General features: G+C 57.8%; 1 protein-coding gene across 1 annotated transcript in view; it reads left to right on the top strand.

Moving 5' to 3' along the window:
• Positions 1-2,401: 2,401 nt before the first annotated feature.
• Positions 2,402-13,816, top strand: part of DGAT2 (diacylglycerol O-acyltransferase 2) — a 31,198-nt gene continuing 19,783 nt past the window's right edge. The window contains exon 1 of the mRNA XM_026518126.4: positions 2,402-2,676. Within this exon, the coding sequence (XP_026373911.1) occupies positions 2,637-2,676 (40 nt within the window). The 5' untranslated portion in view covers positions 2,402-2,636. The remainder of the gene's footprint in view (positions 2,677-13,816) is intronic.

Raw genomic sequence — 13,816 nt, 5'->3', positions numbered from 1 at the left:
GGGTTGGAGGGAAGGGAAGCAGTCCCAGTAGGGGTGCAGTCATGTGACAAAACAGCCATGCCAGGCAAATTCCTGGGTGAGGAAGGAGGAGGTGGGTGGGTTTCTGGACCACAGGACCACGCCAGGCTCTCCTCACCCACCCTCTGAGTGAGCTGAGCCCTGGGAATGAGTTTGACCCAGACAAGCCCTAGCCTTGGGCATGAGAACTGGTTCAAATCCCAGCCCCAACATGACCTCTGGCAAGCTCTTTGATTCTCTGAACCCCAGTTTTCCCGACCACAAAATGGGAATAATCTCACAGGGCTATGGGGGAAGTTTAAAGGAGGTGATGAACGGAAATTTGGTATTATCAAGTAGTTCCAGTATTGGGGCTGGTCCCTCTCCCCAACCGCTTAAGTCAGGAGAAGTGCGTGGGCTTAAGGTTCAGGAAGGCTTGAACGTAAATCCCAGCTTTACTACTTCCTCACTTTGTAATCCTCAAGACAAGTCACTTTACCTGTCTGTACCTCACTTGCAAAACGAGGTGATAATCATCCCTTGCAGGGCAGCTGTGAGGCTTGGGTAAGTACGCACAGAACAGAGCCTGGCATGGAACAGGGTACTTGGTAAATGTTTGTGTTTGCTTTTCACCCTAGGCCTCTCTTAAGGCAAGTGTCCTCTCTGCCTTGTGGGCTGGCCACGTGCAGTAGAGGGGCTAAGGCTGCTATCACAGTAAGGAGTCTCAGGTGTGCAAGTGTCCAACCCCCCCCCCAAACTACAAAGCGGCACCCATAATTCCCAAAGGCAACACAACATGGGTGACTGGGGGGGGGGGGCGGTGGGACATGCCATCCTTGGTGAAGCCCACCCTGGTCAACTCCTGCCTGGCAGCTTGACTTGGCCTCTCTATTCCTGGTTTGGTCAAAGCACCCATGGGTTGGGTAGGGAGAGGATAGAGGAAATGTGACTCGGGTCCCAGAGGCCCCCTGCTCAAGCTCCTGCAGGCGGAACAGGGCAGACCCTTACAGATGGCATGTGGGGATATTGGGAGCGGCGGGGAGGGAGTCAGTGCCTGGTGAGTCCCCCGTGCTCACCTCATGCAGGGGACCATAGTCCCAGGAAAAAGAAAGCTGCCACGTGTGTGTGAAGGGCCAAACTCCAGCCACGTTATTGCCCTATTCCCCAAGCCCCACTTCCCTACCACCAATCCACTGGCTCTTTCCAACCCTCCAATCTAATCAAGGTGCCCTGCTCTTCGCACCTCTCCTTTGGTCCATCCCCCACAGGATGAAGGCCAAGTTTCTCGGCAACATCACAAGGCCCTTCAGATCTGGCCCCTGTCCACCGGGCAGCCTCATCTTCCACTCCTCCCCTGCCTGCATCCCTTTTCTGGCCACACCAGGGTGCTCTGGGTCTCATCTCCAGGACTTACCCTGCGCTGTGGCCTCTGCCTGAATGCCCTTCTTCCTCCTCTCGGCCTGGCAGAAACATACTGATCATCTCCGGTCCAGCGGCAAGTGCCATCTCCTCTCAACCTTCCCAGTTTAAGACATCACGTCTGTCCTTCTGCCTTGTGCCCACAGACTCCATCTGCAAAACCACTCACCAATGGGCAAGGAAGATGATTTTGTAACATGTGCCTGGCACGATGCTAGGCTTTTTTGTATCTTACCTCATTTAGTTCTCAAAGCATTTCACAAAAATTATTATTATTTCCATTTTACAGATACGGAGATGAGGTTCAGGGAAGGCAGGGCCAGAGTCAGACTCCAGCTGCGAGGGCAAAGCTGCTGTGCACTAACCCCTCCGGGAAGTGCATCCAGGCCCAGGCGAGGCAGGGGCCTCCCTCCTCTGGTTCCTGTCCCAGGACTGCCAACAGCCCCCGTGTGTGGATGGCTCCGGGGTCCCGGAGCCTCACCCCTCAGCCACGTGAGCATCCCACTGGCAGGGACTGGGCTGGCTGGGCTGGGGCCGCAGCACCCCGCAGGGGAGAGATGCTCTGTGGGCTTTCTTGATAACCAGATGGAAAGGTAGAGGCAGCTGGGGTGGCCGAGGAGCCCAGGCCTAACCTAACTAACCCCGGCACCAGCGACCCGAGGCGGGGCCTTAGCATCCTAGCAAAGGGCAGGCCGGGCCGCGGGCAGACACACCCGTAAGGCGCTCGGCCGGCTGCACGTGCTCGGCGTCCTCCGGGCCGGGAGCCGCGGGTCCCCGCGGGGCAGCGGCCGAGGGCGCGCGGGGGCGGGGGTGAGCGGCGGCCCGGGCCCCGCGCGCGTCCCGCGGGGAGCCCGCCCCGCCCCGCCCACCCGCGCCGCCCGGCGCTCGGGCTCCCCGGGACGAGGGGGCGGGCCGCGTGGAACGGCCGGCCCCGCCCCAGCCCGCGTCGGGCCGCCGGGTTGTGAGGTGATAAAGCGCCGCGCTCCGAGAGCGCCGAGCGCAGTGGCCGCCACCGCCCGCCCGCATTCGGCTGCTGCTCGGGACGCGACGGGCGGTGCGCCCCCAGCTCCCCGAGCCGTAGCCGCCCCAGCGTCGGCGCCGTCCCCCCCACCCCGGCGCCCAAGCTCGGCGCGAAGCCCTGGCCCCGGCGGCCGGGGCATGGGCCAGGGGCGCGGGGCAAGCCGGCTTCCCGCGCGGCCGTGAGCTGCAGCGGCTTCAGCATGAAGACCCTCATCGCCGCCTACTCCGGGGTCCTGCGAGGTGAGCGGGGCCCCGGGGTGCCCCGCCGGTGGCGGGGGGGGGGGTGCGGTGGGCCGGGGGTCGGAAGGCGAGCGGTCGCCGCAGCGGGGGTATTTCATCCCGGGCTGGGGAGCCGCAAGAGGGTTTTCGGGAAAGGACGGGACGAAGGCTCTAAGGCAGGCAGGTGTGTGCTTATAACGAGGGTACGTACGTTGCTGGAGGACTGGCCAGGGTGCAGGCTGAGGTCCCAACCCCTTTCTTTTCTTTTCCGAAAGCGTGCCGCCCCCTCTCGCCGCGCATCTAGGTCTGGGAAGAGGGAAGGATCTTGGGGACCTCGTCAGATGCAGGCAGCATGGTAGTCAAGTCTGAGTTCAGGCTCCACTCTGGCACTTAATCAGTTTTTGTCACCTCTGTTACATCACTTTCCTTCCCCCAGCTTGTTTTCCCCATCTGTGAGATGAGGTTGATATTTAACAAGCCCTCCCCAACCCCGAGCACTGGCGGGCCGCGGCCCCTGGCAGTTCCCTCCCCTGTCTTCTCCCCAGGTGGAGCAAGCCCTGAGAGACTGGATGGGGCAGCGTGGCAGGGTTTTGCAATCCCCCGAAACAGCCACCAGCCGGGGAGTATGCCTGCCTGGGACAGGTGTGCCCACACTGTACTCTGCCCTCCTCCCATCCTCGAGCCCCTGCTCCGGAGCCCACTCAGCGGCAGCTCAGCCCCGCACCCTTAGAAAGTGGGGCAGAGGACCCCGGGTCCCCTCCATGTGGCCCAGGCCCTCTTCCACCAGTGTGGACCTGAGGCCCTTGGTGAATATATAGGTACTCACTTACAGTTGGAGAAATTGATGGGAAGAGGCGTGACCTTCCTGAGGTTTCCTTGACAGACGCCTTGGCCAAGGGAGACCCCGGGAAGTCAATCACAGCTGTCCTAGGTCTGTGTGTATCTTGAAGCTGCTCTCCCTCCTCCTAAGTCTTTATTCTGCTTGCTGAACCTCTCTTACTTAGCATTTTTTCTTCAGTAACTGACAGTCGCCTAGTCTCCACCTTCATTATAAGAAAAATACTAATTATTGGAATTTTGAAAAACAGAGAAAAACAGGAAGAAAATAACAATTGCTGACCTGTCAACTATCCAAAAATAGCTTCCTATTGCCGTGTTAGTATATTTCTTTGCAATTTTATTTATACACATTACATAAAGTTGAGGGCAGGCTACGCCTATAGTTCTCAATCCTGGTTTCTCGGAGGATTTCCTCTCTTGCTCAGAATCACTTATAATATTCTAGTGGCTGCAGAGTAACCACCCTGGAGCTGTATCACAGTTTAACTGTGTCCTGGGTGCTGGCATTGCCCTTGGAGCGCTGCTTATTGCCCTTGGAGAGATACCGAGCTGCTGTTGCCATTTCGGCGGCCAGCAGCCCGAGCTGCCCCATGTATCCGGCCTGATAGCCCATGACAGCCTCTCCTCTCACGTAAGAGTGCTTTTCTGTTCATTGTACCCTTTGATGCCCATAACAAGGGAAGGAAGGGACTTACCCACATTCATGCTTTAAAAAATGCCTTTGTCCCCAGAGAACAGGCTAGGGATGCTGTCTGTGGTAGTCCTTCCCGGAGATCCCCTTCCCTCGCCTCTGCTGTCCACGGGCTGTGAGCTGTATCTTCTGGGAGCTGTCAACTCTCATGTTCTCGAGTTGGTATTGCAGGAGGACTTTCAGTGAATGATTTTGACCAAATCGCTCAATCTCCTATCAGGAGCATTTCCCCATGCTGTTTTCAGATCTTAAGAACTTTTTGTTCCTTGTTTGTTTGTTTGTTTGTTTTTAAAGATTTTATTTATTTATTTGACAGATAGAGACAGCCAGCGAGAGAGGGAACACAAGCAGGGGGAGTGGGAGAGGAAGAAGCAGGCTCATAGCAGAGGAGCCTGATGTGGGGCTCGATCCCGTAACGCCGGGATCATGCCCTGAGCCGAAGGCAGGCGCTTAACCGCTGTGCCACCCAGGCGCCCCTTGTTTGTTTGTTTTAAACTGGCTGCAAGGAATTCCACCATGGGCTGGTGTGAAATACAAACCAGTCACATGATTGCTCTCCGGATCGGCTTTGGTGAAAGACTGGGCGGGTAGGGGAGGGTGCCGAAGCGGATTTTAGGTTATCTAGGCATCTCCATTAGACCGGCTTCTTACATCCTTGGTCTTTGAAGACACTCCTCACTGGCCTAGATTGCCTCTACGGATAAGTGTCCACTGTTGCGAGGTGGAGAACACCTTGTCAGTGGCGATATTCAAGGAGAGACCATGGATTCTGTGAAAGGAAGTCCTGTGTTGGGTGAGAGATTGAAATAGATACCTTGCTGACCGGTTTCTTGGCCAAAAGAAAAAGGCAGCTGTGGGAGCATGGGTGGGTGGGTGTCTGCTGGGGCTGGTGCGAGTCTGTGTTGGTAACTTCTGATCTCCGAAGGACTGTCCCGTGCCTGGGGTGGCGGCTGCAGAGTCTGTCACGTTCGCATCCCTACCTTTGTCCCTGCACCAGAGGCTCTTCAGGTCAGAGTCCTCTGACGCCTGCCTAGATCCTCAGGGTTTAGCCCAAGACACGGAACAAAATGGTGGCAACTCCAATAAAATCCTGAGCTGATTCGTTTGTTCTGTGTGGGACGGGGGTGGGATTACAGGGGGCAGGTTTTGATGAAATGGAGAAATCCTTTCTAACGGCTGTTGAGGACTGCAACAGGCTTGGCGTGGGTAGAGAAGGAGCTCCCCATTACTGGGGGTATGCAAGCAGGAGCTTGGTAGGGAGGGAAACTAAGAGGATAGATGTTGGGAAATTCCGGAACTGTGGGTTGACAGTTACCTAACCCAGTCCTAAATCATAGGATGAAAATGTCACTTTCCTGTTCCCTTCTCCCCCATGTCTTTGTAGAAATACACCCCTTCCCTACCTGCACCCCTTCTCTACCTGCACAGAGGCCACTTTGGGGTTATCTGTGCTACCAAAGGCTCTTCTGTGCTGGGAAAGGAGGGCCAAGAGTAATATTTCATTGACAGGCTGGGTGACTCAGTAGCCAATGTGGAAATCCTGCCCCACCCCCAGCCTCCCACCTCAAGTTCAGCAGCAAGTACTTGAGTCATAAAATCATAGCTATCTGTTAGTACTGGATCTGGCCCAGCCCACATGTTACCTATGGGATAGTGAGGGCCCCAGAGAGAAGGGACTGGTACAGAGAAGGGACTGGTGCAGGGTTGGAACCCAGATCCATCTCCTAGTCTATGACTTGCCTCCTTGACCAAGAGAGGAGGTGAAGGGCTGAGCACAGGGCTCTGACGGTCGCAGATGCTTGCCAATTTACTCGGAATGAGTGGAGGTTGCTCCTAGTCTCCAGGATGAGGTGGTAGATCGCTCCTAACCAAGCGCTTTTGCAGAAGCTCCCCCAGCTGCCCTGACGGGGAGAGACACCACAGACCCCCAGAGCTCTGATGCCAGGTGATGAACTGGCACTTGCCCCTCATCATATGTCAGACCTTCCACACTCTTCCAGGAGGCCACAAAGCCCCACGTGAGCAGCCCCCACCACCTCACATCTCCCACCATGCCGTGCTCTAGAACTGCCACTGGTCTTCCTGTTCCTCCAGTTCTCCCACCAGTTCTGTCCTACCCCGGGCCCTTTGCACACGCTGCGCCTCTGTCCAGATCTTTGCATGGCTGCTTTGGATCCTTCAGTCTCCTCTCAGAGAACTTTTCTGACCCTGCCATGTGTAGAACTGCCCCCTAATTGCCCCACCTTGTTTTATTGTTTATAGCCCTTCTCATTACCTAAATTATCATGTGTCCTTACCTGTTTAGTAATCGTCTCCCCCAAAAGATTGACAGCCCCCTGGGAGCACGGACCTTGCCTTTCTCAGTGTGGTGTGCCTGGTATCTAGTATAATGTATGGCATGTAGTAGGTGGTCAGTAAATATTTGTCGAATGAGTGAATCATTAATGGAACCTCAGCGCTCCTCAGAGCTGCCCTGTTCTCTTGGGAGGAAGTCCTGCTTTTAGCTTCAGTGTGACTCCTCAGTCCTTCCTCAGGCCTTCTCTGTGCCTGCTTGTGCTGGCCGCGGGGGCTGCAGCCGTTTCCTGCTGCGGAGACACCCTCAGTCTGCTGAGGAGCTGGCTCCAGGGCAGAGTGCCAAGTGGGGCGAGCTGGGCTCTCCCTGGTCCCCGTCATCACTTCCAGAGCTTTAGAAGCCAGAGAGCCAGGATGCCAGCCCTGCCTTCCCTCTGGGACGTGGCTGGATGGCTCCCTTAGCCTCTGGGGATCTCACTCCCCCGTATGGAAAATCGGATCAGAAATCTCAGACTCTCAAGAGTGTGAGGCCTTGAGTGACCATGAATGGAAAGTGCTTTGTAAACTAGTGCCGCTCGAGTGCACCCAGGAAGGCCTTGCCGTGGTGGGGACGTGGGGTGTGGGCCCTCCGGTTTGCTGCCGGAGCACCGCTGTGTGTCAGGCTCTGTACTGCCCCTGGGTCCATCCGCCCTGGTCCCTGCCCTCGAGGGGGATGGACGCAGGATGACCGTGCACACCGCACAGGGAAGGAAGCAAGGGGAGCCGCGGAGGCCTGAAGGTGAGGCCGGGGCAGCTCAATCATCTCGGTTGGGGTCAGGGAAGGCTTTCTGGATATTGAAAGACGAATAGGTGTTAGCAAGGCAGGTGAGAACATTCAGGTACAGGGAAGAGCATCAAGCAGAGGCATGAGATTTGGGTGGGACGGGCAGTTTGACTGCAGGACCCCCGAGCGGTGAACGTGGGCTGGGGCCCTAGTGTGCCGAGAGGCAGAGACAAGGGAGACAGAGCATGCCGTCTCCAGGCCCCGGGTGGCTCACCTAGAACCACCTGGGGGGAAGATCTGAGGGCTCCTGGGAAAGGTGCACTCAGAGCTGCTCGGTGTCCACCACTTCTGGGGTCTCCCGGGTATGGAGCTGCTGCTGGCAGAGCGGAGGGCCTGGGGCTAGGAGTCAGGTCTCGGGTCTGTCCAGCCCCTGTGCGGCCCCCAAACCGCTCTGTAACCTCAGGAAACCACTGTGCCTTCCTGACTGTCAGTCTCCTCGTTTGTGAAACGGGCAAAAGCATGGTAGGAGTAGCTGCCCAGGTTATGGTGCGGACCCAAGGGAGCCGATCCCACAAACCCTTTGGGCAAATTGACAGACGCAGGAAGCACGAATTCCTTTTATTATTGGAGCAGATTTAAGAGTCCCGAGTAAAGGGCCAGGAGCCTAACTCTGCATCTGCTTCCCATGTAGCCTTGGCAAGACCCTGCCCTCCCGGGATGCCAGCCTCCTCATCTGTACAGTGAGGAGAGCCGGAAGAGCCGGTCCTCTCAGGTTCATTCCAGCTCTGCTGCAGAAATGGGATTCCAGTCCTGCCCCTCACTGCTGTGGGAGCCTGGGGCCCAACCTCTTCCTCATTCCCGTTCTCTGCTTGTCCTTGTGAAAATGGGCTCATGTCCTGCGTGGGGCCCAGGTGTGTGCCGCAGAAGAGCCTAGCTCCCCACACTTGCTCATGGATTGTGGTAGGGGCCTATTTGGAAACTCCTCGGTGACATACCTACAAGCTGGTGGTGTTGCCATGGCAACCCCTCCTACTTCAATAGCTATTTTTTTAATGTGCCAGCATGTGGGGGTGGGGAAAGTGGGCCACTGGGGTCCTCAGCAATCACCTCCAGGGTTCAGGAGTCTGAGACCTACAGAGGGAAGGGGGAGCCCCAGGGTCCCAGCCTCTCTGTGGATACCGAGGACGCCTAGCTCCCTGCTAAGATCCCACACAGGAAGCCCTGAGGACCAGGCAGGGATCTACTGAGGCTCCACAGCGTCCTGACGGCCAAGCCAGGAGCTTCACAGCCAGCGTGCCCGTGCCCACCACGGCTGTGTGTTGGCTTCCCCTTCGGGTCAGATGTCCCAACTGGCCCTGCTTTAAGGACACCTACCCCTCGAAGGGGAGACTGTTGGTCTTTCCAGGAAAGAACTCACCAGTGCGTTGGGACCAGGTGAATGGCCGGCTTGTGGCCAATGGCCAAGGGGCCCCGGGGGCCCCATCTGCAGCTGGTGAAGGGAATGGGAGGGGTGGGCAGCAGCGTTCTCGGCCTCTGGGATGGAGCCCAGGACGCCTTGGCCTGACATTCCCAGTCCTTCATGGCTCCCTAGCCGCTTTCTCCACTGGACTCCCCCGCTCACACAGTTGCCATGCTCCAGCCTGGCCGAACTACTTGCAGTTCATTCCTCCAGTGTGCGCTCTCTCTTCCTTCCAGGCCTTTGCAAATGCCACGCAGGACTCCAGCACCTGGGGTCCTGCCCCTGGCCCTCTCTCCTGTCAGCCTGGCTAACCCTTGCTCATCATTTTCACCTCACCTGACCCATCACTTCCTCCAGGAAGGCATCTGTGAGAACATCCTCCAGATCGGGTTGGGGGCCCCCCCTAGATTCCCCAGCCCTGACTTACCCTCTGGGCCTAATTGTTCACAGCCCTGCCTCCCCAGCCATAGCTGGGGAGTGCTGCCAAGAGGCAGAGCTCGGCCTCCAGCAGGTGCCCAAGAGGCAGACGAGAAGTGGGGTCTGGCAGCTGCCGCCCTAGGTCTGCAGCACCTAGCCTGACGTGGAAAGGGTACTTAGAAAGCGCTTGTGGAATGAATGGCAGTGTTTGGGCTCCATCCTTCTCTCCCTCACTCTGGAGTCTTCCACCGTTGCCCTTACCTTTAACCCCAGCCTGTCTAGCTGGAGGAGACCCGTCCCTCCTGATTTCCCAGAAAGCTCCGTTTGACCATCTGTCGTGGCCCCGGTCAGTCAGCTGTGGACTGGGCCTATCTCTGTGGTGTCCGGACCCTGTCTGTTCACTGCAGTCCCCTCAGCATCCAGTCATTCAGTAGACACTTGACCGAACCCCTGCTCTGTGCCTGACCCCATGCTGGGCACAGGGACCCAGATGAAGGAGATGCGGTCCGTGCAAACAAGTGCATACTGTTGCCTATAATGAGAAACGCTGAGTGTAGGGGTGAGGTGGGCTTCCCCGAGGAATGGTCGGCCAGGAAGCCTGAGGAGAGCCTCTGAGGTGTCAGCGCTCAGGGCCCGGCAGGTGTCCACCAAGCACGAGCTGACCAGACGGGAGCTGAAGGTGACGGGACTCTAGCTGGGGGGACGGCTGGCAGGGCCAGGAGGGCGGACAGTCTTCCTGGAAGGAAGGAGTATCTGACGGAGCAGGTGCTGAGGTGCTCTGTGTGCGAGGTTTCCAGGGGCCCAGGCACGGATGGGGACTCTAAAATCCGGAGGCATTTCCCCGCGGAGTCTTCACTAGCCTTTCCGTCACCACACGTGTGATTCCTGCTGAAAGGTGCCCGTGGGCAGCCACAGAAGAGAACTCGCCTCTGGCCTTGAAGAAGTGGCCCCTGTCAGGTCCTTGGCCTAGTTTTCTGGACCTCCCTGGGGCTAGAAGGGTCTGCCAGGGTCAGTATGTCCATCTCCCTGCCTCTATGCAGACTTGTACCCAGGCCTTTGGAGTAGTTCGGGCGACTTCCTCACTGTCCACTAGGCAGCTGTTGTCTGAGGGCAGAGCTTGGGTCCAGGTGGGCCCAGGTGTGACACCCTGGGGGCTGAGGACATGAGCAAGATGACTTCCGTCCTCAGGAAGCCCCTGGGACTTCTCTGTGACCTCACTGGCCTCTTCCTAGTGCTCTGTCACATGGGCCAGGCACTCCTTGTCCCTTTTTATACGTCGTTTAGATTCCTCACCACAATCCCGGATTATGACTTAGGAGGACACTGAGTGTCAGACAGGGAAGTGGCTCTCAGGGTCTCACAGTAGGCCAGAGTCAGAGCCAGGGTTTCAATCCCAGGTATGCTGATGCCAACCCCTCTGCTTCCGGGTGGTGCAGGGGTTGTTACGCCCATCAGACAGGAGAGGAAGCCGAGGCTCCCTGGATAATTACCTAGCGTTCATGCAACTCTTTACTTTTTATGAAGCTCTTGCCCACACATCATCTAAGTCTCACAAGAATCTGGCGAGGTGGGTATTAGCTCTACTGCACAGATGAGGAAACTGAGGCTTGCACAGGAAGTGACTCACCAAGGCTACACTTCCTGCCGGTTAGAGGCCAGGGTCTCCTGATGCCTAGCCTCCTGTCTTCTGTACCTTTTCCTGGCTGGCATGCCCCCTCCCCAGGTGCTGGCAGCGAAGGCGAGTGGAGGAAGCAGCGGGGGCCATCCCGCGGCATGACCTATGGCCGTTCATGTGTGCTCCTGCCTCCTCAGGGAGGCCGGCCTCGCTCAGAGCCTCCTCTCCACAGGTCAGAGGATTCTCCTGCCCCCTCTCTAGTTCATCGCCCTAAATTATTTTTTTTCTGAGCTCTCATCTGGCATTACATTGCACGTTTACGTGTAGGGGCTTTCTCTCTCCCGAGCAGGATTCAAGCCCCGAATAGGTGAGACTTTATCTGCTGTGTTCACTGCTGTTTCCTCGGCACTTAGTAAGTGCCTCAGGCTTCAAGCCTGGTCTCTGTCCCCGCCTACCTTCTCCAGGAGGCCACTTTTGGCTCATCAGGTCCTTTCCAGCTTCTCTATTTTCAGCTTTCATTTTTGGTAAACGTGAACCCCCATTCCCGGGTCGTTAGACCGGCCCTTTATAACTGCCTCCGAGCCTTTATTCCCCCAGCTGCCCCCAGTCATAGCACCTGCTTTCCTTCCCCTCACCTCCCAGATCTTGTCATCAAGGCCCTGCTGAGGCCTCGCCGCCCCCTCGGAGCCTCCCCTGCCAGCACCCTCGCTCTGGCCCCTCGTCTCATCACACACACATCCTGACAAACTTGGTGTTTGCTCACTTCTCCTGCCCCTTGCCACTGCGGTCTGTGGCTGAAGCAATGGCAGTGACTACCATCTGATCACCTAACAAACGCTGAATGTGCCTTGCACGCATTTTTTTTTTCTTTATTTCATTGTCCCAGCAACCCTGTGAGGTGGGGATGATTGTCCTCATTTTACAGATGAGGACACCGAGGCTCAGGGAGGCTGGGTGACTTCCCTCAGGTCACAGAGCCATGTGGGGGCAGAGCTGGCCGAGGGGCCTTCCTCAGATTAAGGGGATTAGGGCTCAGAGCCTGCCCCCGTCGGGCGTGTGGAAGAGGAAGCCCAGGAAACCCTGGTTTCATCACCCGGGTGTGGCCTCCCTGGTCACTCTGCTATCAGATGTTGGGCAAGAAGGTGTTCACACAGCCCTTCCCACTGCCACACCAGCCTAAGCTCTGGGACTGAGGGGTGGTCGGCCCCAGGGCAACAGGCTGGCTTAGCCCTGCGGCAGCAGCCGTCCTTGTAGGGGCTCGCAGGTGCCTCCACCCCTCGCACAGCCAGCGCGTGGGAGGATGTCCCTGGTAGACTTGGGGCATGGTTTGGGGCCAAGAAGGCAGCCCGCCCTTAGGCAGGGGTGTGTTCCCAAAGTCTGGGTGTGCGCTGGCTTGCCTAGTGGGGACCAGCCCAATAGCTTGGCATCACGGGAATGATGAGGGACGCAGAGCCCAAATTCCAGCCTTGAGTCCTAGCTCCCTGGTACCCTGACCTCAAGCGACGGGCTTAACCTCCTTTGGCTTCACCTCACCTCAGTTTCCATCTCTGTGAAATGGGGTTGCCCATCCCTGCCTTGTCTGCCTTCCCAGGGAGTGTTGTGGGACACTGAGGCCCCAGATGGATGGGGGGGCTTCCTTTCTGGGGGATCAGAGAAGTGCTCTGGGCTTCTCTGGCAGCTCCACTCTCTCTGGCCTCCATGAATCTAGAAGTCCGTGAGCTGTGTAAAGTGAATGGTGAGCTAGACAGTTCTAGCCTGGGAGCAGCCGCTTGAATGAGCTGCTGGGGACATTTTTCCACAGGGCTAGTGAAGTGACTCTGTGGCCTGTCTTGTCTCCCTCCATGAAAAAAAGCCGTGTAGGTCGTGGGTACTGTTCCCATCACAGTGGGAAACTCACGCTCAGGGAGGGCGAGAGAGGCTCCCTCCACGACCCCGACCAAGTCCTCAGTGAGGGTGCCAGGGGCCTTCCTGCCAGGCCGCCTTATCTGACTCGGACACCCAGGCCTCCCACGGCCTCTGTGGTTCACGGGTCTGTCTGTTCATGCGTGATCCTCTCTGAGCACCTGCTCTCGCTGGGCCCTGTGCGGGGCTCTGGGCATATAGATGCGTCGGTATGAGCCCTGGCACCGGGGAGACCCTGGCAGAGGGGGTGGCCAGTGGGACGGGAGCTGAGAGGGCATGGAGGGGGCTCTGCGCCGAGGGAGGCCGGGAGAGGGTGGTGTGGGAGCAGACTAGACGTGGCGAGATGCTGAGGCCCCACCCGAGATTGGGGACAAGTGTGGCATCTGATTGCAGCACTGGCATCCACACCTGCTTCTGTCACAGCCTGGGCGGAGGAGGTGCTGACAGCTGGGTGGTCAGGGTGGCTGTGACCAGCGGGTACCCAGCTGAACCTCACTTCCCATCGGTTGGGCAACCGTACCGGGGCTGTGGCCAAAGGGTGAGCCTCTAGGGCGTGTCCCCAGCAGGGTGGACACCAGAGTCCAGCAGTCGAAGAGATTGTAGAGTTCATTCTCGCCACCCTCCTGGTATAGATGGGGAACCAAAGCCCAGAGAGGTAAAGTGACGTGGCCAAAGTCACACAGGTGTCGGTGGCAGAACTGGGACCGAAACCTCGAGGCGTGCTGCCACTTCACCTAACTCCAAGAGATGCCTGCTCCTGGCCTAGCCCCTCCCAGCTTCCCCCTACTTTGTTGTGGGGAGAAGAGAGAAGGAACTTGGGGGCGGGGGCAGCCTGCGGCCTGGGAACAGAATCAAAGCCTAGACTTTGAGCCTGAATTGAGTCCAACTCTCTCCGGCTGAGTGACTTTGGCCCTGTCACTTTTTTATCACCATCAAAATGAGAGTGACGGTGCCAAGCTCACGGGCCTAGTAAGGAATCCGAGTGCCCGAGAAAGTGCTGTGTGGGCCGTGCGGGAAGCACAGCCGTCACCTAGCTGTGAAGAGAGGGAGCTGGGGGGCCTGAGGAACAGCCAGAACGGAGACCTGCTCTTCCACTCGCTCAGCAAACCTTCTCAGTGTTTGCTCTGGGCCAGGCCCTGGCAGGCCACCGGAGACCCAGATGTGAATCACACCCGGGCCCGG

The sequence above is a fragment of the Ursus arctos genome, unplaced genomic scaffold (genome assembly GCF_023065955.2).
Source record: "Ursus arctos isolate Adak ecotype North America unplaced genomic scaffold, UrsArc2.0 scaffold_22, whole genome shotgun sequence".
In the NCBI taxonomy this organism is placed as follows: Eukaryota; Metazoa; Chordata; class Mammalia; order Carnivora; family Ursidae; genus Ursus; species Ursus arctos.
Note: the sequence above shows the minus strand (reverse complement) of the source record. Positions and strands in the feature narration are given on the sequence as shown.